The sequence below is a fragment of the Symsagittifera roscoffensis genome, chromosome 7 (assembly GCF_963678635.1).
Source record: "Symsagittifera roscoffensis chromosome 7, txSymRosc1.1, whole genome shotgun sequence".
In the NCBI taxonomy this organism is placed as follows: domain Eukaryota; kingdom Metazoa; phylum Xenacoelomorpha; order Acoela; family Convolutidae; genus Symsagittifera; species Symsagittifera roscoffensis.
This window is the reverse complement of record NC_087068.1, coordinates 51,410,096-51,431,940: the sequence shown is the minus strand read 5'-3', so window position 1 is coordinate 51,431,940 and position 21,845 is coordinate 51,410,096. Positions and strand designations below refer to the sequence as shown.

Here is a 21,845-nt window from a genome sequence, read left to right as displayed (position 1 = left end):
AAATTATCGGAAAAGTTGAACAAAACCTACATAAGCATTTCATGAGATCTGCATGGGGAAATAAATATATTTGAGCCAGGGGCGGATCTAGGATTTTCTCGAGGGGGGGGGGGGGATTTTCAACAAATTTTCGAAAAAATTTTCGACCTTTTTTTTTGATTTTCCGAGCTCTTCCCAAGCACTAAAAAGACCCTGTATGGGTCGAACTTTCTGTGCCGCAGGCAAAACTTTGAAAAAACAGTCCAAAAAAGCATTTTTAGGCACTTTTTGGAAAACTCTGACCAAAAGATCGCGCTTTTTTGGCGCGCGCTCCCCCCCTCAAAAATAACATATATTGGTGCTGAAAACGCCTTTAGAACATTATTAGGGTCCGTCAGCAATTATGGATATCTCAAAATAGTAGTACAAAGGAGGGACCCTTTGGGTCGGCAGGGGGTCGAATCCCAAAGGGGGTCGAATTCCTGAAGAAGGCGTCCGAGACCCCCCCCCCCTAAAACCACCCCAGCCTAATTTGCCAGAAATTAAACATTTTTAGAAATTTTGTTTGAACAAGGATCGAATGGAAGATTAGTTACTGAAGCGATTATTTTTTTTGGTTAGTTTCCTTTTTCTTATACAGTATTTATGACTTTTTAAAATTTCTTTCCTTTTATGGTACCGAAGGAAAAATTTTCGCCCTCCTTAAGGACTATTTCAAATAAAAAACATATCTAACTTTTAAACCTCTTTATAACAACATTTCCCTTTTTTCGATTGGGGGAGGGTGATTTAAAAAGAATTGTTTGAGTTTAGGCAATTGCCACCGATCACTACTCTTTGCACGACCGAAGTTTGAACAGATGTTCTCAAAGAGACACCCTCAGAACCGACTGGCAACATTTCCCAGCTACTTTGAATCGACCCAACTACCCTTGCTATACAAACGGGAAACCACAAGACTTGAATTGGACCAACTCAGTTCTGACTTTCGGAGCTAGATTGAAGATGGTGACTGTAAATTCCGACGGTGGTTTCGAAGTTTCCCTCCAAATGACAAAAATACCAGCATCGGAGGTAATCGGAAATCAAAGTTTTGTTCAACAACTTACATAAAATGCAAGACAAGCGTACATAAAATTTTTTACCAGCTAGGAAAAACTAAACAAATTTATTATCTCGATTTTTTTGTATTTATTCAGCGATCAGTTTTGATACTGTATTTATTTCGAGGGATTGCTTTATTATTTGAACATTCCTGGGTTAATATTATGAACCGTACTGAACCCTTCAAAATTAAGCCTTCAAAAATTATGCTGGACCTTTCATGTTATCCAATTAAGGGAGGGATTTGTTGCTAAAACAACAATTGCCTTGCAAGCTAAGCGAACACATAGGCCAACAATGAACGAAATAGTTTCAAGAAAATAGTAGAAAAATAGCCGAAGTCTTGTACGAAAGTGAAAAAACGTCGAACACTGTCGACAAATGGTCAAACACAAAGTTGCATCATAGTCAAACACGAAGCCAAACACAACACGAAACTTAGTCGAACACAAAGTCGAAGCATAGTCAAAAACAAACAATTCCAAACTTTTCAAGTATATTCTGAAAAAAAGGTCAATCCCAAAAGGTCAACGCTATAAAAAGGTCAATTTACAACTTGAAGCATTGAAAACAGAGAGTGTAATGAATTTTGACTGAATTTTGTTTTTTTTTAGCAAAAAGTTGATCAAAAGGTACATTAGATCGAGTCGGTCGAAGCATATCGCGTTTGGATTGAGATGATTGAATTATAGCACGCTTGAATCGATCACAGTCGATCAAATTTTTCCTTCGGTTGGGTCAGTAAAAACGTAATTGCTGAGTCGAACGCAGTTCGAAAACCAATTTGATCAGTTTAGTCGATCGAAATTTATAACGTTTGGATGGATTCGGACAAGACAGCACATTTGAGTCTGAATCAATTGAGCACATTCTTTGTTCGCTGGAGTCAGTCAAGGCATATCCCGCTTGAATCGTACAAAGTCGAAAAGATTTTTCTTCAGCCTAGTTGGTTCAAAACTAGCTAGTTTGAGTCGAGACGATCGAAACATAGCATGATTGAATTCAACACATTCGGACGTATTTTTCATCTAGACGAGTCGGTAAAAATACAGCACATTTACTCGATTGTAATTGAAAACATTTTACTCTGGTCGAGTCGGTCAAAAAACAGCCCTTGGAGTCGTTTCGGTCGAAACGCAGCACGATCGAATTTAATAAAATCCAACAATTATTTTTGTTCCGAGGAGCTTTGTATTCGAGTGTGTATTAGTTTTTTTCCTTTTTTGTTTTCTACGCAAAATCAGGTACCACAAATAATGAGTGATATATCATATAAAAGCCCTTTCAGTCGTGATTTGAACCAATTCAAAAAGTTCCCAAAATTGTTTTGTAGTGTCGAGAAAAATCGTTTTGAATTTTCGGTTTTTCATCTTATTTCGAGCAAATAAAGCAAGCCAGCAGGCTTACAACAGCTGAATATTACCTAATTTAGGACCTTTAAACTTAATTTTAAGCAAGTAAAACTAGTTTTGTGGAAATTTTTTAGCTTCATTTTGAAAAACGAAAACTTAAAAAATTCAAAAATTTTCTGCAAAAAAACTGGAAAAAAATTTTTTTAAACAATTTTTTTATTTTTCTAATCATTTTTCTACAAACATTTTTTTCCAATTTTGCTATATTACTATGGTTGACTAATGTGCCTATATTTTTCTTAATTCAAATTTTTTTTTATCAAAAGAAGCAGAAAAAACTACACTAATTTGGAAAAAAGATTTCTAAACCGTAGTTTTCTGAAGACAATGGTCGTAACATTCTGCCCTACTTGCGTAGTAACCGGCTATCCTTGTTCTTTATAGATTTGGTCGAAACATAGTCCATTTGGTTCAAACATACAACATAGAACGCTTGTGCTGAAAACAGTCGAACTCAATTTTCCTTCGGAAAAGTCGGCCGAAGTTAAGCTAGTTTGAATCAAGTCGGTCGAACAAAAAATGTAGGAAGCTTGAATAAAAAAATGAACGCAGTGTTTACTTTAATCGACCCGGTCGAAACATAACCAGCTTGGTTCAATTGGGACAAAACTTAATACAATTATTTTTACATGGTTGGCTTTTGAAAATCATATTAAATTTATTTTCAAGCTATGCGCGCCAGAAAAAAGTATAAAACTTTGTAGTTTAACATTCGAAGAGTGCCAGCTTGAGCGAACACTGATGGCTATCCAGACTGTTTAAAGAGCCGCAAGCGTGCTTTCCATTTCTTGATTTATACATATGTTTATACAAGCTTTTACAAGTTTTGCACACGCTTTTTACAAGCTTTTCAGTAATTATCTGTTTCAGGTGGTCAAAGGCTGTCTTATTGCAGGAACAAGCGACTCGGGCCAGTCGAGTCTAATTCAAACGCTCTCAGATTACGACTGGAACTACCCGACTAATTCTAGAATCTTCACTTTTAATCTTGCACCTGCTATTCTCAGAAGGCAAGTCATGAAAATTTACAAAAAAATACTAGCCTCAATTAAAGCAATTACCGCCCCAATTAAAGAACCGTCCCATCAGTGTGCCCCATAAACATTACATTATTCAGGGCAAAGTTTGCAACAATCTTTTGAAAATGAAAAGTGGTTTTTCAAAAATCTTTTCCCCTCTTTGGAACCATGTATCACATCGGTTTTAATCTGTTTTAATGTTATCACATTTATTTTAAATGATTAGTGGCAGCTTCAAAAGATCAACAAAATTTTGAATCAACTGCTCAGGCGCAACTTACCTTTTGATGATCTTGCATATCGGAAGCATGTGAAATGACTGTTGTGTCTTGAATAATTTCTGATATAAAAACAAAATCTATGATTATAATTATTTTAAAATGAGAAATCTGAAAGCAACTTTCAGGAGCCAAAAAGTCTATCTGCTGCTCTTTGCTGGATCCTATGATGACTTCATTTACCTGAACTACACCTGGAACTCAATCGCCAAAGGCGTCCCAGACGTCTGGAGTTGGACTGTTGACCCCAAAATCCAACAATTCCCGCCCTCGTTTCCAACCATCTACACACCAAGTCTAACTAAGCTACACGAAAAAAAGGTCACATTTTTCCGACCAAATGTAGATGTAAACGAAATTGAAGATTGTCAACCTTGGAAGGTCGTCGGAGGTACTATTTCTACTACCGATCACCTCAGTAAATTATACACTAATTTCAATAGAAGTCATCTTTTTATCAGTGAAATTGATATTTTCAATCAAATCGTTGAAATTGGCCTCAACTCTCAAATCACTGATCGAAACGGCAGTGACAATTATTCAAAGCCAAGTTTGATGATAATGATATCATTTGCTGTTCTGGACTCCACGAATCACGTGACTTCGTGGTTTGACCTCGTGACCTCAAACAAACTTGACCTTAACTCATCTTCCTTGAATATAAACTCAACAACTTCATTACACGTATTTAACCTTACAAAGCTTCCCAACTTAGCAGAAAATGTTGAGCATGGAAATTTCCATGCGTCAAGTCAGTCGCTATTTCGGTCTTCTTGTCAAACGATATTGCTGCTTCCTTTTCAGTCCAGCTATCGAAACAGATGTCGAAATTTGTGGGACTACTTCATCGACGCATTTACTTTTGGAGACCATTGTCGAGGTCATATGTCAACGCGTAATGGCCAAATTTTACATACTAGTTCAATTAGCATGCAAAATAGAAATGAAACAATTTCGAGATGTGTGCAAGATTCGAACTGCAGACCACAAATGGTTGCCGAGATAATGCCCGTGTCAATTGGATATCATAATCATTGTCCAAATGACCTTCAAGATCTAAATATTTCGTGTCGAAGTGCAAAGGACACTCAAGGTTCCCATAGTAGCTCCTCGATATCCGTTGACAGTATCTTGCACCACCTGTTGATTAGCGAAGTTGGAGGGGTCCTTGACTTCGGCAGCTACCCTGACTTTGTCGAACTCTCAGGGTACCCACTCTTAGCCCTAGACCACATCACATTACTCACTGTATGCATGGCTGCTGCAAATAGCCACCGAGATATTATAGATTGGAATTCCTTGTCTGGTTCTTCCCTGGATAGTAACGGATACCTGATTTTGACATTGGATTCCTGGAAACATTCTTCTTACAGGTACGATGATTGAAAATCTTCTATGAGTTAAAATATTTGATAGCATGCCGGGTCTGGTTGCCAATTTTTTATCCAATGAGTCCTCTAAACCTAATTTGTCAATTTTTAATTATTACATTAAATTATTCCGTCATTTTTATGAGGGTTGTCAAAAAACTCGCATGTATCAGTCGGAAAAAAAACTACAGAATTGGCGAAGGTATCCGCACTCAGTAAAAACAGAAAATAATCGATTGTATTATTATTATTATTGTACTTTCAGCTTAATTATAATTAAGTATAAGCGCCAAGTTTATACGATTTATAATCCATTATAATGATAACATTTTTGGTGAAATGTGAAAAAATTAAAATCAATTATAATTATAATGATGCTATTGACTGGTACTTGCTGAATTTTGTGTCCTGTTTCATTTTCTGCACGAGAAGCCTTGCATCTGAACGACCAGGAAAAACTTCGTGAGTGTGTTCATTTCTACAGAAAATAAGGTCGTTATCTCGGGTTATTGCTGTCGTTTTGAATTTATAGGACCCCCACCTTGAACACTTCCAGTGAATGCTTTCTTTTTTTGTTTCCTGTTTTTAGCGCGTCGCCATCGATTACAAGCGTTCTCCGATTCTGTTGGGATAGATCCCAAGAAATTTGACTCATTTTGGTAAATCTTATTCCAACAAAAATTGATGTAATGACGTAGTTTTTTTTTTCATTTTTGTACTTGATATTAAAATTTCGGGGTTCCGACCTGTTAATTGAGACAAATTTCAGACTTTGAGGCTTAAATTGCGATATAGTCTTTAGACAATTTCCTTAAGTGAAAAACTCAAATTGATTCCAAAAAATTGGACTCAAATGAATTTTAACGTGCTGTTATCTTTCCGATTCTAACTAGCACTTTGAAAGGTTACATTAATTATGTGGCAAATCGACACAGGTTAGATTGGTATATAAGGCAGATTAGTATAAGGTAGATTAGTATAAGATAGATTAGTATAGGGTAGATTGGTATAGGGTAGATTGGTATGTAGGATATAAGGGCATAGGGTAGAAAGGTGTAGGGTAGTTTGGAAGACGGCAGATTGTCCTGCCACCTTATAATTGATTATAATTTTTCCGAAAATCTCTTATAGTCTTCTATAATTTATTACAATAGATTATAATCCCTTTTTCTATCAAAACATTTTTTCACAAAAAAATCAATTATAATGGATTATAAGTCAGCTATTCTGCATGAAAACAAAGTAAAAGTCAGTAAAATTTTAACTTGATTTTGATGCTTAAGTTGAATTTATGGTATTAACTTAACCCTAGGTGCGACTGTGTTTCGACTGTCCTCGTCTACAACCCAATGCAGATCAGATACTTCGAAATAGAAGACCTCATCCACAGTGAAATCATAGACGCTGTAGTGTTCAACAGTGCCTCGAGGTCAGAGGTCAATTCAGGTCATCTAGTATCGACCGAAGAAGAGAAAAGGTCACAGAAAGCAGACTATGATTACTGCAGTCACATATCTAGAATTGTCACGCCTAAATCCCACGCAGTTTTTGCTCCTCCTCAATTCAGGTTTATATTATACATTTTTCATTCGATTATCAAAGTTATTGAAATAGCTTGACATATCACCAACCGTGTGACCAAAACCTATTGTACTCATTTTTTAATATACGGATCTTTGATTTCCGATAAAGTGCGAACAAAAACTCTGCATAAAAGAATGTTTAAAACTGATAGATTTTGATGTCTAATTTCAAAATTAGGCTGCTCAGACACTTTTATTTCATAAACGGACGGAAAAGAAGTGTTCACCTACAGTTTTTAGCTCATATTTCTTTTTTTCTTTTATTCTACAACATACTCATTTTTGATTTAGATCTGTTATTAAGAAGGAAAATAACTGGGCGCAAACATCAGAGGGAATCTCGATTTCACTGAGCAGGTGTTCCCTTTTCCACCCTGCTAGAAACAACGCCGCTTTCTCTTTTACCACTTCTTCGCCCAAACACTCTAACCTTTGTCCATCCTACAAGTACTCAAAACCTATTTTGACCCCCCTCACTTGGGAAACAAAAAAGATTAAACAACCGCGGAATCGAAAAATTCTGTGCGCTGATTGGTCCAAAACAGAAGAAGAAAGCATAGTTAGTCAAATGGCCCAGATCATATCAAAACAGTGCGCCCTGAACGGAACCCTGGTAACTCGACACAATATTCAAGGTATTTACTGTAATAACATTCAAAATATTTCTTATGAAATATGTTTACTTATCTACTTTTAATGACAACAAGAACAGTTGGTCGCTAAGCTAGATGCACAACTTGCTCAGAATCATAGAAGAAACATTTATCAGAAAAAGAGAAAACTTATTATTTTTTAAATTTCAACTTGTTTCATGTCCAATATTTCTTATTATACTTTTTACCGGAGAAGTCGAGCAAACCAGAGGAAAAAAGTCACTAATGCTTAATAATTATTGCTAAAAGGACGTCAAAACTGTAACGGTAGAAGAATCTAATTTTGATGTCAGCCTTTAAGTAAATTCCTGTCACCCTTTATCTAATTTATTCTGAAAAACGAGTTCGTTCAGACCAGTTTTTCTTGATCCAGAAATAATTTTTTGAAAATTATTTTAGAACCCAAACTAAGGCTCCAATGGCCTTAAAACATATTTGACATTGTTATGAATTTTCTTTAAAGTAGTCAAAATAGATTAGAAAAAGAACCACTTGCCATAATTTTTTTGAGCTCTGGTGTGGTCAGAACAATGACAAAGCCATACGCGCAGTGACAAACTTGAGATTGAAATCGTTTTAAATAGATTTTTATACAGATAATATACTGTATAGAAATCGATTTGCGATAGCCCATTTGAATACGTAAATCGATGTAGAATGGATTAAATGGATTAAAGTGGCAGAATAAAAAATCAATTTAATTGCATAAAAAGTGGAAATGAATCGATTTAAATGAATTTTTGCAAGATAGTGAAAATCATCAAAATCTCAAGAAAACTGATTCAAAAAAACTATTTTTTTGCTTCGAAGCTTGAGCATATTCTTCTACTAAATTAAACCTCGAGAGAGCTATAGAGAGCAAGAGTCACTTAAAAAAGTTTTTGTATAGCAAACTTTTAGTTTAAGCGTTTAAGGGGTTCCATTTCAAATTAAAGCGAAATTAAGGGCTCCTATGGTAAAGTGAAGTAGAGCTAGGCAAAATGTTTTTATACTATCAAACTTTGAGGCTCAATTTTTTAAGACCAATATCATTAAAGGAAAAATATCAAAAAAAGAAGTTTTTGGTGCAGAAATATTAGATATTAGTTAGCCTAATAGCGTATTTTCCAACCAAACATCAAAACGAGAAGTTGATTAAAAAGCGTTTGTAAAAAATTTATTTCACTTTTTCTTTATTGTTTGATGTTCTAAAAAATTTGAATAAATTCTGTATAGAATCTGTATAAAAAGAGTTAAAGAAAATTTCGTTAAGAATTATTCAAGTTTATTTAAATCGAATCAATTTCATAAAAAATTGAAACAAAAAACATTTACAAAAAAGATTTTAGCTTATTTTTAAGCTACATTTTTGTATTTAACTAAATTGATTTTGATTCAACTCAAGTCATTTTTTAACGTTTCCTGCCACATTATCTGTATAGAATCGATGGGTATCCATTTTTTGTTAGTACATGTATGAGTTCTACGGTGAAATTTATTTGTTTTCTTTTTGAGTCTTTTTACTGAGCTGAGGTTTATAGTTAATAACGTCTTCTCAAAAATTAAATTACTCTTGCACGAAATGAATATTTGCTTTTTTAGATGATTCGTTTTTCTTTTTAACTTTTCTGGAGAAAAAGTGGAAAATTGTTCATACTCTTAAATCTTCTAACCAGAAGCCACTTCCCCATAAAATGGATGGGAGGAACTATGGGTTTTTGACTACCTCAAAGAAAGTTTTATATTCTGTTATTAGTGTCGCTTTGAAGCCCTGTTGTTCGTTATTTGGATTGCAAATTAAATTCAACCATTTTTGTCAGTGTTGAGAAAAAAGTCTGAATTTTTCAATTTTTAGACTAAAAAGGACAAGTTGAATAGTGGCTGAAATTCACAAAAATAAGTTCTATTTACACTTATAACGTTTTTAAAGTTATTGTGTCAACAACTCTAGCTTCTTTTCCGATTTATAAAAGCACCCATTATAAAAGCACCCATTAAAAAAATAAGAAATTCGGTTGAAAATGAGAATAAAATCGATTTTTTGTTTCATCGACTTTAAGATTTTTGCTCGATGTTAGATTTTTTTCTATAAGTGATCAGAACTGAATCCCTTATATTGTGACGTTTGATATGAAAAATTTTTGGTAAAATTATAGAGCTTTGAAGTGATATTTGGAAGTTGGGAGAAAAACATTGCAAACAATATAATCGTTATTTTAAGAGTTACTCTTTGTCAAAAAACTTATATTTTTGGTACCTCAGTAAAAACTGGAAGGGTGTCTAGTAAAAATCTACCAAAAACTTGCACATCAAAAAAAGGACTAACAATAAATTGTTCCTTAATGGCATTTAAAAATGGAGCACTTTTAAGGGTATATACATGTCTTTTTAAACTTGGAAAAGTGAAAGTTTCTTCAAAAACCACTTCAGCTTTTTTTGTTTCCTTGCGTTCATTACTTTTTTCCAACTAACAATTGGCTATGTGAAAATAACTTTTTTGCAATTTTCTCCTAAATCGTTTGCCTTGTCTAGAAACGTTTCTTTTTTCTGCTTTTCTCTTAATAAATCAGTTTGTTTGGAACATCATATGCTTTAGCTCAGTAACCGGTTAACCTTGTTTAGACTTCAGCTTACGATGTTCGGCACAGACTGCAATAGCTTCCTTTGATCTTCTGGGTTCCAGTGAAGACAACTTAGAGACCCTTTCAGAGTGCTACTCCTACTCGAGTCGTGACAGTAAACTTATCCTTCAAACTGGTCACCAAGTTTTCAAGTTTGATTTTGATGCCGATTTAATAAATCCAGGCGGTCATCTCTACCATACATCATTTGGACTGCAATTTACCATTAAGGGTAAGTTCAAAAAAGAGGCTCGTACGAAAGAAGAAAAAAAATTTTTTTTTTACGACACCCGGGTCGAGGTGCTCGACAAATGTTTCGATTTTGAAAGTCGAGCAGCTGCAGTTTTTTAATGGAATTCAACAGTCAAGAAGCAAAGTCGAGTTCAAATTCGAATGATACTCAGTTGTGGTGGAGGGAGACGAGACATAGGTCGAGCAAAGTCAAAACTTAGTTCGAGCACAACCTGATTTTTTTTTTTCAATTTTTTTTTTGAAAATGTTTTTGAATTCTTAACTTTGAAACAGAGCTTATATATGCTCGGAAAAGGCCTCCGTGAGAAAGTTGCAATCAGCAACAATCAGTTGAGGAGATTTGCTTGCCGCAAAACTAAAAGTTTCAAAGGGAATCCTTTAATTCTTCCAGATCTCAGGGTTCCTGCGGCAACAAAAAGTAAATTATACTAAACTTCCTTCAATTATCAATTTTCAGATCAACAGTTTCAGTCCAGTTTTGTTAAGAAAAGAAAAACAAAATGAATAGAAATTAAAAAAATTTAAATAAGTTATCTTCAGCTCAAGCATCATCCCAAGAAATCAAGTAAAGAGCATACACTATAACTTTTTGTCAATTTACCCATGATATTTGATGGTCGAGAAAGTCGAAAGACGAGTGCAGTCGAAACATGCCCGACTTCGGTCAAGAAAGTCAAAACACAGGTCGGAAACAGTCGAAGCATACCCGATTGTGGTCAAAACGGTTGAAACGTACGAGTTTTTGGTCGATTCGGTCGAAACATAAATCGCAAATCTTGACTCGTAGTGACAGCGCCTGAAACAAAATTGAGATGGTTCAAATAAATTTTGGATTTTTTGTGGAGAAAATCGAGACAGTCGAACCATACCCATTTTTGGTAGAATACTAGGAACGTTTTTTTCAGGATCGAATAATTAATTTAATTTAATTGTCGGTTAAGAAAACCGAAATATATCGAGTTTCGGTCAAGAAATTTGAAACATATCTGAACTGCGTCGAGCAAAACCGAGCATATTTTTGTTGGGTCGAGAAAGTCAAAATCTACCAAAATTTGTTCGAGAATGTCAAAACATACCGAATTTTAGTCGAGAAAGTCGAAAAATACTGAAATGTGGTCGATAGAGTCAAAATATGAATCGAGCACTTTGACCCGAGCTTGTAGGACATATGCATGGTCAGACTACCTTAAAATAAGCATACAGAACATTTTTGAGTTTATCTGAAACATTTTTCAATAACATTGGAATATTTCTGAGCCTGAACGGAAATATACTGGTCGGTCAAGGGGGTGGGTTTGGGAACATGCTACAACTTGTGCTTCTTGCTGAAAAGTGATGCTCTAATTTTTCCTTTTTTTGGATGAAACATAAAATAATTTTTTACAGGAAAGCGTAATATAATCAAGCAAATTATGTCTAATCAGTTAGGCTACATAAAATAAATTGGTATGCAGCTTGTAAGTTTGTGCAGCTTGTTAGTATTTGCTGTCTTCCACAAAGCCCTCAACTTCTATTTTGAGCGCTATTCTATTCTGATTGGTTAAAAATGAGTTGGAATTTAAATAAACTTCCTCTCCCCTAGAATGCTTTAGGAAAAAGATTTCAACTTGTTTTTTTCTGAAGTGAGTTTTATTTTTCAGAGGCGGCCTTCGCTGTGTGTGGAGTGGCAGTGAGCATAGCGTGTGTGATTGTACTCGGAGTCTTCCTCTTCTATAACTTGATGAGAAGTGGCTTCAAACTAAGGTAGGCTGATTGGCACATTTTGGCTCACAGCAGGGATCGGATTAAAAAATGAACAAATAAAAAGCGCCATAACGGCCATGATTATGGAAGTAATTGATAAAAGACGGATAGCTTGCATGCCCGCACTGAAATTTCATCTTCATATGATGATCAATAAATTCAAACAGGCATGGTGCCTTTGAATTTATCCTTATCAAAGATAATTAAATTTCTGTGCGGTCAATCGATCTATACAGCTTTTGCCTATTCTTTCCATAATCTTTGCCACTATAGGTCTTTTGATGAACCGATTTATTGTTCTGTCTGACCACTGAAGTTGTTGAAGAATTACGTCATTGTTTTTGTTTCGTGCCATCACTGTATTTTTTCACAAAACACAGAAAAAAGAGAAAAGAGTCCTTGAGTAGATTATACTAAAACAATTTCATTATGTGGAAACTTTGAAAAGAACTTTATTCTTAAAATTAATTGATTTCTAAACATTTGGAGAATTTTGGCCCTGATTGAGTAAAACTAACTATCTACCATGTGAAGCGATTACTGTGTCATTAGAGCACAAATGTCCATAAAATTTTTTCGAAGAATAAACATTTAGAAAACCTCGTTTCTTAACAAACTTTTATATAATCATTTTTTTGCCAGGAGAGGGATGCTTAAAAGTTTAACTTCAAAAAACAGCCAAAAACTGTTTTTCGTTTCAAACCCGCATCAAGTGCCGATGGATTCTAATCGATTATAATGGAATTCCGTGACAAAGATAATCCATTATAATCCATTGAAATCTATTGAAGTTTTAAAGTTCAGACCAGGAAATTGATTATATTGCCATTATAATCAATTATTTTTGAAATAAAAAATCCATTATAATCCATTAGAAATTTGCAAAATGTATGCCATGACTCTTACTAACTTTGAATCAATCAACCCCCACCCTTGCTCTGCGAAAAGCGGTTTTGGTCAAAAAAAACTGTAAAATGAAGCTATAAACTGCGATGAATTGAAAAAAAAAGATGAAAAATATAAGTTTTAATGTGAAATGTAACGTTTTATGAAACGTACTACGTAGTAACTGCACTGAACAGGATAGGATATTACTTTGAAACAAAAATAAAAATTTCGTGAATAGCCTCTCAAAAAATCCATTATATTTGATTATAATTGATGATAATGGATTATATTGGCATAAAAAATGAGATTCATAATCCAACTTTGATGCATTATAACAGATTATTTTGTATTTTTATAGATACTGACCATATTAGGACAATATAATCGATTATGGTCCATGAATGCTCGGTGTGCAAAAACCTTGATAATAAACCTTTGATGAAAAAACGAGAAAATAATAAAAATAATTTTGATTCTTTTTTCAGTTTGACCTTACAAACCTTTTAGGAAAGAGCTAACCTGAACTGTAAAAGCTCTTTTTCATAGCTAAACGTTAAAGAATGTGTTTTATTGGCACAGCAAAAAGCTTTTTCGGTCTGCTGATGCGGGATGCTCGCTGTAAATTAGACTGAATATCAAATCTAATTTCACACTGGTTTTCCTCGACACTGAAAAACTGTGCTATTGACGTTACCGTTAATTGAACTGTGGTACTCTAATTTTTTTTACGAATTGTCATCAACTAAACAACTAAATAGTTGACAGAAAAGATACTGATAAAAATAAGTGGATTCATTGGTTAATATGGAGGGAAATTTAAGAGAGAGTTCTTATTGCAAAGTCATCACTCCGCATCAGTTTCTCTTATGTAAAGTCCTACAAAAAGTCCCACAAAAATATGAACAAATAAAAAGCGCCATAACGGCCATGATTATGGGAGTAATTGATAAAAGACGGATAGCTTGCATGCCCGCACTGAAATTTCATCTTCATATGATGATCAATAAATTCAAACAGGCATGATGCCTTTGAATTTATCCTTATCAAAGATAATTAAATTTCTGTGCGGTCAATCGATCCATACAGTTTTTGCCCATTCTTTCCATAATCTTTGCCACTATAGGTCTTTTGATGAACCGATTTATTGTTCTGACCACTGAAGTTGTTGAAGAATTACGTCATTGTTTTTGTTTCGTGCTATTACTGTATTTTTCCACAAAATACAGAAAAAAGAGTCCATGAGTAGATTATGCTAAAACAATTTCATTATGTGGAAACTTTGAAAAGAACTTTATTCTTAAAATTAATTGATTTCTAAACATTTGGAGAATTTTGGCCCTGATTGAGTAAAACTAACTATCTACCATGTGAAGTGATTACTGTGTCATTAGAGCACAAATGTCCATAAAATTTTTTCGAAGAATAAACATTTAGAAAACCTCGTTTCTTAACAAACATTTATATAATCATTTTTTTGCCAGGAGAGGGATGCTTAAAAGTTTAACTTCAAAAAACAGCCAAAAACTGTTTTTCGTTTCAAACCCGCATCAAGTGCCGATGGATTCTAATCGATTATAATGGAATTCCGTGACAAAGATAATCCATTATAATCCATTAAAATCTATTGAAGTTTTAAAGTTCAGACCAGGAAATTGATTATATTGCCATTATAATCAATTATTTTTGAAATAAAAAATCCATTATAATCCATTAGAAATTTGCAAAATGTATGCCATGACTCTTACTAGTTTTGAATCAATCAACCCCCACCCTTGCTCTGGGTTTTGGCGGTTAAGCGGTTTTGGTTAAAAAAACACTGTAAAATGAAGCTATAAACTGCGATGAACTGAAAAAAGCTGAAAAATATAAGTTTTAATGTGAAATGTAACGTTTTATGAAACGTACTACGTAGGAACTGCACTGAACAGGATAGGATATTACTTTGAAACAAAAACTAAAATTTCGTGAATAGCCTCTCAAAAAATCCATTATATTTGATTATAATTGATGATAATGGATTATATTGGCATAAAAAATGAGATTCATAATCCAACTTTGATGCATTATAACAGATTATTTTGTATTTTTATAGATACTGACCATATTAGGACAATATAATCGATTATGGTCCATGAATGCTCGGTGTGCAAAAACCTTGATAATAAACCTTTGATGAAAAAACGAGAAAATAATAAAAATAATTTTGATTCTTTTTTCAGTTTGACCTTACAAACCTTTTAGGAAAGAGCTAACCTGAACTGTAAAAGCTCTTTTTCATAGCTAAACGTTAAAGAATGTGTTTTATTGGTTCAGCAAAAAGCTTTTTCGGTCTGCTGATGCGGGATGCTCGCTGTAAATTAGACTGAATATCAAATCTAATTTCACACTGGTTTTCCTCGACACTGAAAAACTGTGCTATTGACGTTACCGTTATTTGAACTGTGGTACTCTAATTTTTTTACGAATTTTTTTTACTAAACAACTAAATTGTTGACAGAAAAGATACTGATAAAAATAAGTGGATTCATTGGTTAATATGGAGGGAAAGTTAAGAGAGAGTTTTTATTGCAAAGTCATCACTCCGCATCAATTTCTCTTATGTAAAGTCCTACAAAAATTCCTTCGAAAAATCTGAGAGATGAAAGCAGGGCTAGATTTAGGGGGGCGGGGGGTTTGAGGCCCCTCTCTCAGGTCAGGGATTCGACCCCCTGCCAACCTGGGGCGGATCTAGGATTTTCTCGAGAAGGGGGGAGGGGCGGATTTTGAAAAAATTTTCGAAACTTTTGGCGACCTTTTTTTAGGTCGACCAAATTGATTTTCCGAGCTCTCGTAAAGCACTAAAAGTTTTTGGACTTTTTTGGAAAACTTTCAGAAGAAAACGCGTTTTTTTAGGCGCGCGCTCCCCCTCAAAGCTAGTATATATTGGCGTCGAAGGCGCTTTTCGAAAAATTTTAGGGTCCGTCAACAAAATGGATTTCTTAAAAAGTACCAAAGGGGGGACACTTTGGGTCGGCAGGGGGTCGAATCCCTGAGAAGAAGCGTCAAACCCCCGCCCCCCCCCCCCCTAAATCCGCCCCTGCCTGCCAACACAAAAGAGCACTTTGGTACTTTTTAAGAAATTCATTTTTGGAAGACCGAACCTAGAATTTTTCTAAAAGCGCCTTTGGCGCCAGTCTACACTAACTGGCTTTTTTCACCTGTTTTTTCGGCTTTTTTCACCTGTTTTTTCAAAAATTTGCTTGCGGCGCAGAAAAATTGTCTAAAGCAGCGTCTTTTTACTGCATTTTGGGAGAACTCGGAAAATCAATTTGGTCAACCTAAAAAGTGGTCAAAATTTTCGAAATTTTTTTGAAATTCTGCCCCCCCCCTCTTCGAGAAAATCCTAGATCCGCCGCTGGATGAAAGGGTAATAATATTCGGAACAAATATCAAAGTGACGCATTTTTTTCTTATTTTTCATTCATTTTGTTGCTGTAAAAACTAAGAGTGGTAAATGCTTCAAATTTTTTGAATTTTTCAGCTGAATATATGTCTTTTTGAGTTTAACGGAAACTTTTCATTTTTAATGATGGAAGTTTCTTGATGAGTCACACTTGTTTAGGTCGACAGGATACCAGCTGCAAAGAAACTCAACATCCTCAACTGTTTTGAGAACAATTCACGAACATCGACGAGCACAAATGCCGACGTCCACGTCACAACACAATCTCTTACACTCGATATGAGAACTTATAGTTAAAAATTTTTTGCAATTCAAATTTGTATCTTTTCAACTTTGATCTCTCTTGAAGTGGTCCAAATATGTCACATTCAAAAATGTGCCTCTTCTCACGTCACGAATTGGGACTGAACTATAGCGTCATGTTGAATAGTTTTTTGCGCAATTTTAGGTACTTCTAAGAAAATTTGTTGGAGAGTCAAGCGTGCTACCAATTCAAAACCCTTGCGGTCATGATTTTAATTGAAAAAGAAGACTTCAAAAAAATTTCCGCGGTCTCAAAAAAAACTGAATTTTGTGCTATTCAGAATCAAGGTTAACGAAAAAAAAATCTGATTTAGCAGAGAGTAAAGAATTCGATTCCACGACGAATTTTTGTTTCAAGTCATCCTTAAAGCTTAAAGTCAGTAATAATATTTCAAAATGGTCTTATTTTTTGTTCTGATGTTTTATTGGGTGCGATTTTCCTCAATTTAGAAGAAACCATACTTTTTTGAACAGCATTTTTAAAGGAAATAGTTTTTTTTTATTTTCGTTTATTTATTACTGCGATAGAAATTCTCGGAAACCATGGCGGGCAAAAAAGCATCTGATGCAGTGTAAAGAGCTGTCAGCTGAGAGGCTTGAAGAAATTTTCAGGTGAACAGCTCTGATGACAGGTGGAGAGAAGATCGTACGCGGGGTGCTGTTTACCTTGTAGAACAACCAGTAAGGGTCCAATGTAATCTAATCCAGTAGGTGCGAAGGAATAGTGATTTGTAGATTGCAGCCTTTCAATTGGAAGATCTGGCTTTTCAAGATAATCAAATTGTTGTTGCAATTTTCTGCACGGTACACAGCTGTTGATGATACTTTTGAGCAACAAGCGTCATCGCATAATCAAAATTTGTTCGTTTTGCTATGGCCACAGATTGGCTTTTTTCCGCAGTGAGAGTTATGAAAATGTATAAACCGTTATAGCAATCAAGTGATTGAAGTATCACCAGCAAGGAGAACTGGATATTCAGGATTTGAATCGTTCGCCAATATATAGGACTTTTCAAAAATTTTGTTGGCACGTTTGTCTGATTGCGAATGAGAGCGTTTCGAAGACGCAATCAATCGCAGTGTTTTCTAATTGCATCCAATTGAGTACCTTTTGGTTAAAAAAAATATCTAATTGTTTTTGCGAATGAACTAGAGTAAATGGAACTGAGTTGATTCGGTCTTGTTACGATCAGAGCAGGTCCATCCAAGAAGCGTTTCTTTTGCCCGGAACGTTTTTTGGACCGTAAATTATTTTTTAAAAATTCTTTTCAATTTTGACACGCAAATTGCAGGCAATTTTTTTTTTTACAAAATGCATGTTTGATTACAAATTTCGTTTTGCGATTAATAATAATAAAAAAAATGTTGAGGTAATTTGTAACTACTTTTGCCGTAAAAAAAGGTAGTCATAGAGTTTCCAAATGTGGAAATTGTATGACTAGTGATTTTTTGACAAAAGTTTCTTCTTTTTTTTACTAGGATATACCGAATTATCTGCCAAAACAAGAAGAAAATTCTTTGAAACTTTGATGACTCCGCTTTAGCAAAATGTTTGAATTAGTATTTTTTCATAGACTTAGTTTATGAAATTGTATGATTAGCATTTTCGGGCAATGGAGGTCAACCCAGGTTGAATTAAAATTAAATACGCAATTAGGACATTAGCTTTTCATTTTAGTGTAGTGTTTTCAGTACTATAATGTCAATGATAAAATGTATTTAAATCAAATTTTTATTTGCGGTTTACTTTTTTTCGAGTTGACCACAAGTAAAACGCTCATTATTATTAAGACTGAGATGTGTTTTTTAGGCTGCGAAATTTTTTTTTTAGTTTAAAGAGACAAGTACCTCTGTATCAAAAAGCAATTTTCAGATTGTATTTTACCCGACATACTAGTTGATCTGACAGAGGAACTTCGGCAATTTGAGAAAAAAAAGTAAGAGAAATCTTTTTATTGAGCACTTTAACTATTGACAGGGTGAGCAAAATTATGAGTAGGAATGTTTTTCAACAATGAAAGAAGTCAGAAAATATCAATATTACTTTTTGTGTTTTTTGTTCAGCTGTAGGTTGTGGATGAAATCATTTATTAAGGTCAAATTAGTCATCCTATGCAAATATGATTAGTCGAATGCAAAGACAGAAGCTAGATACGCAGTTGATTTTACCCAGGTTACTTCCACTTTGTAATCTTCTTCAAATCTGATGTTATCAACAAAAACTTTGTCAATCATTTGTTGCATTGAGGCTGTTTGGCCAAATTCCCAATTTGTGGAAAACACTGAAGGGCCGTCTCTTGGTGAACCCGCAATGGCCTGTTTCACTACATATGGCATTACCATCACAACCCAAGCTATCCATAATTTCCAGTACAGAAATCCCGAAACTGCCATTGAAGGTATATGGAAAATTGCGGGGAGAACCATAGTTTGGACGTATGCAGGGAGAAAACAAAATTTGCACTGCAACAAAAACTTGTCAGTAATCATCGCATGAATTTGTGTAGATTAATCGACAATTGTCGAAACGGTTAGAAAAAGTCCCAAACAAAAAAGAGCGTCGTGAATTGAATTTCCGAAGCACACTTTGTTAGGCAATTAATTTTAAATCCTGAGAGTAAGGGTTTTGGTTGGGACTGCAAATCTGCCCTGAACAAAGTTCCGATTGTTTGTAGCAATACCTTTTGGGTCTTATAGTTTTGGTGGGTTATATAGTTTTTTCTAATCGACTCAAATTTTCACGCCGAAAGTCTATTGGTAAAACAATCATCAAAAAAGATAATTTTATTATATTCTGTATTTTGAAATGAAAACGCAATCACTGTTACTTTGCCGTTTTTTGAAAAAAAAAACAAGGTATTTTTTTGCTCGTTGTGGTCATCTCATTAGTCAGGAATTGACCTTCAACTCACTATTTTTTTTGACGAGATTATTTATATCATGTGATATTGTTGTTTCAATCCCAAAGGTTGAATACTGTTAAATCTAAGAAGAATATCAGTTCACCGTGCAAATTGATCAAAATTGGATTAAGGATTGATCAAATTCGAGAAGTTTTGCATTGATAGCCGCGATTTTTTAAATTTTCTACAGCATGAGAAGGAGTTTTGGAAAAAGCGAGATTTTCTACCATTTTATTATCAAAAACTACATCTTATACCTTAGTGGGTAGTCGGAACGCTCATAGGTTTGCCTTGATATAAGAAATTTTCTTGTTTCGACTTTCGCAGAAAATGACAGAAATTTTGTGATCCGGGTAGTTTTGTTTCTCCAATAGAACTTCGCCCCTTTGAGCTAGCCGTTTTGGGTATTTTCTTGAATTATCTAAGAACTACTGATAAATGACCAATTTTTTTGAATTTTTGGGGGTTATGAAATTGCCAATTTATGATAATAAATCACCTATGAAGCCGTTAGGAGAAATGTCATTGGCTCAAAAAAGAAAAACTCACCACGATCCCGGGTTGACAAAAAATGCTTATCATACAATTTTCTTTGATGAAAACACGCTTGCCATACTCTTTCATACAATTTCATTGTGCAAAAGTAAGTGTGTATGAAAATACCAAAATAAACATTTTTTCCTTTCTATGAAACTCAATAACAAGCATTTTTTCCAAACACTGGAATTAAAAATTGATCTTTTTCATCTATCTTTTTATCGACAAAATTGTCTGAAAATAGCATCATAAGAATTTTTTCCAAGCTATAGAGTTTTATGACAAGTATTTTACCTTTAGTATGAAATTGTATGATAAGCATTTTTTCCATGGGCTTTTTTTCACAGGCTACAAAAAACAGTGATAACAGGCTACAAAATTTATTATTGAAAAACGATGTCTCGTTGTTTTTTTTATCTTCAAAAGGAACTGTTAAACCTTATCACTTTTCACAAACTAAGTAAGCAAATAACTGATTTTCATGAAATTTGATTTTTTTGTCAATCTGCACGATGTTGGTTTTTTAAATTTAAGAATGTAAAAACTGAAAAATTTTCAAGTTTTTCAAAATTATCAGAATTTTTTGTGCTTTGGTTGTTTTTTGTTGGTTGTTTTTTATTGGTTGTTTCTTACAGGTTGTGATTTGAAAAATTACACAACAATAACGATGTATGAAAATTGTTTAAAGTTTTCTTTAATGAATGCTGTTTGGGTGCATTGTTTTTTTCCGAAAAACTAGGAAGACTTAAGCTGGTGGTGGATTAGGTTGAAAAAGGAGATGCAATGGATAAAAATTAAGATAAAAGGTACTTCCATCCGATCTCCGTTTGATAAACTTGTTTTTAAGTTAAAGTGGTGTTCAAAAGGCTTGCACTAATAGGCAATTTTTAAATCAACTTTTGCGTTCTTGAGGGCTGAAAGATTTTCAGCCTGGTTATTCTGATTTAAAACAATTAATTTGGCTGAAAATTGTTCAGCGCTCAAGAACGCAAAGTGCAAGTTTTTTTAACACCATTTTAATTTGAAAAAAAAATGTGTAATTACACTTAAAAGAGCGCTACAACGTACCTGAAGGTTTTCATAGTTGTAATCCTTCATTGGAGAAGATGATAACTGATGCTCGCCATTTTTTGACTAATTGGAAATTCGAGTTATTTTTCGACTTACTTCAAAAGTGAATTAAGAGACAAAAAAAATTCCAACCGGTTTTTCTCTAAAGTGAGAAAACACTTTAGAAATATTTTTCTGTCATTTAATCACAACACAAGAATATTCAATATGACACTGACCTTCGCCCCCTTCGATCGATTATTTTGGTAGCTGATTTCATGCGGAAAACACCCCTGGAGACAAATTATTTCTCCAATAGCATTAGTTTTATTGCACTTTATTCATTAACGAACTTTATGAAAAACAAATTAAAATAATAATCATAATATCTGTAGATTTTTTATATGACTTCCCCAAACTTTTACTGTGCTTTTTTGTTGTGTTTAGGTTGTTAAATGTAGCTTGAGAACGTAGTATCATTTTTTTTCTAATGGGCAAAGGGTGTTCTGAATATTTTTAATTTTGTGAGAAATTTTTTGAGTGGTTTGGTCGGTTGTAAGGGTAGCTGACAAATAAATGGGTAAAAAAATGGGTAATGTAACTGCAAAATTTGCCTAAATTTTGGCCTGTCTTTGTCTCAGGTGTGTTTTAATCAAAAAAAATATTACACAAACTAAAACATTTTTTCAAAAATTCTACACTGTCTAACAATTTTTCCAGTTTTTTTAA

General features: G+C 34.1%; 1 protein-coding gene across 1 annotated transcript in view; it reads left to right on the top strand.

The window, feature by feature from the left end:
* LOC134851516 (uncharacterized) overlaps window positions 1-16,708 on the top strand; it is a 35,576-nt gene extending 18,868 nt beyond the window's left edge. The window contains exons 10-17 of the mRNA XM_063867640.1: window positions 793-1,053; window positions 3,366-3,505; window positions 3,921-5,165; window positions 6,475-6,729; window positions 7,037-7,380; window positions 10,000-10,230; window positions 11,891-11,993; window positions 16,483-16,708. Coding sequence (XP_063723710.1) covers window positions 793-1,053; window positions 3,366-3,505; window positions 3,921-5,165; window positions 6,475-6,729; window positions 7,037-7,380; window positions 10,000-10,230; window positions 11,891-11,993; window positions 16,483-16,606 — 2,703 coding nt within the window. The 3' untranslated portion in view covers window positions 16,607-16,708. The remainder of the gene's footprint in view (window positions 1-792; window positions 1,054-3,365; window positions 3,506-3,920; window positions 5,166-6,474; window positions 6,730-7,036; window positions 7,381-9,999; window positions 10,231-11,890; window positions 11,994-16,482) is intronic.
* Window positions 16,709-21,845: the final 5,137 nt, after the last annotated feature.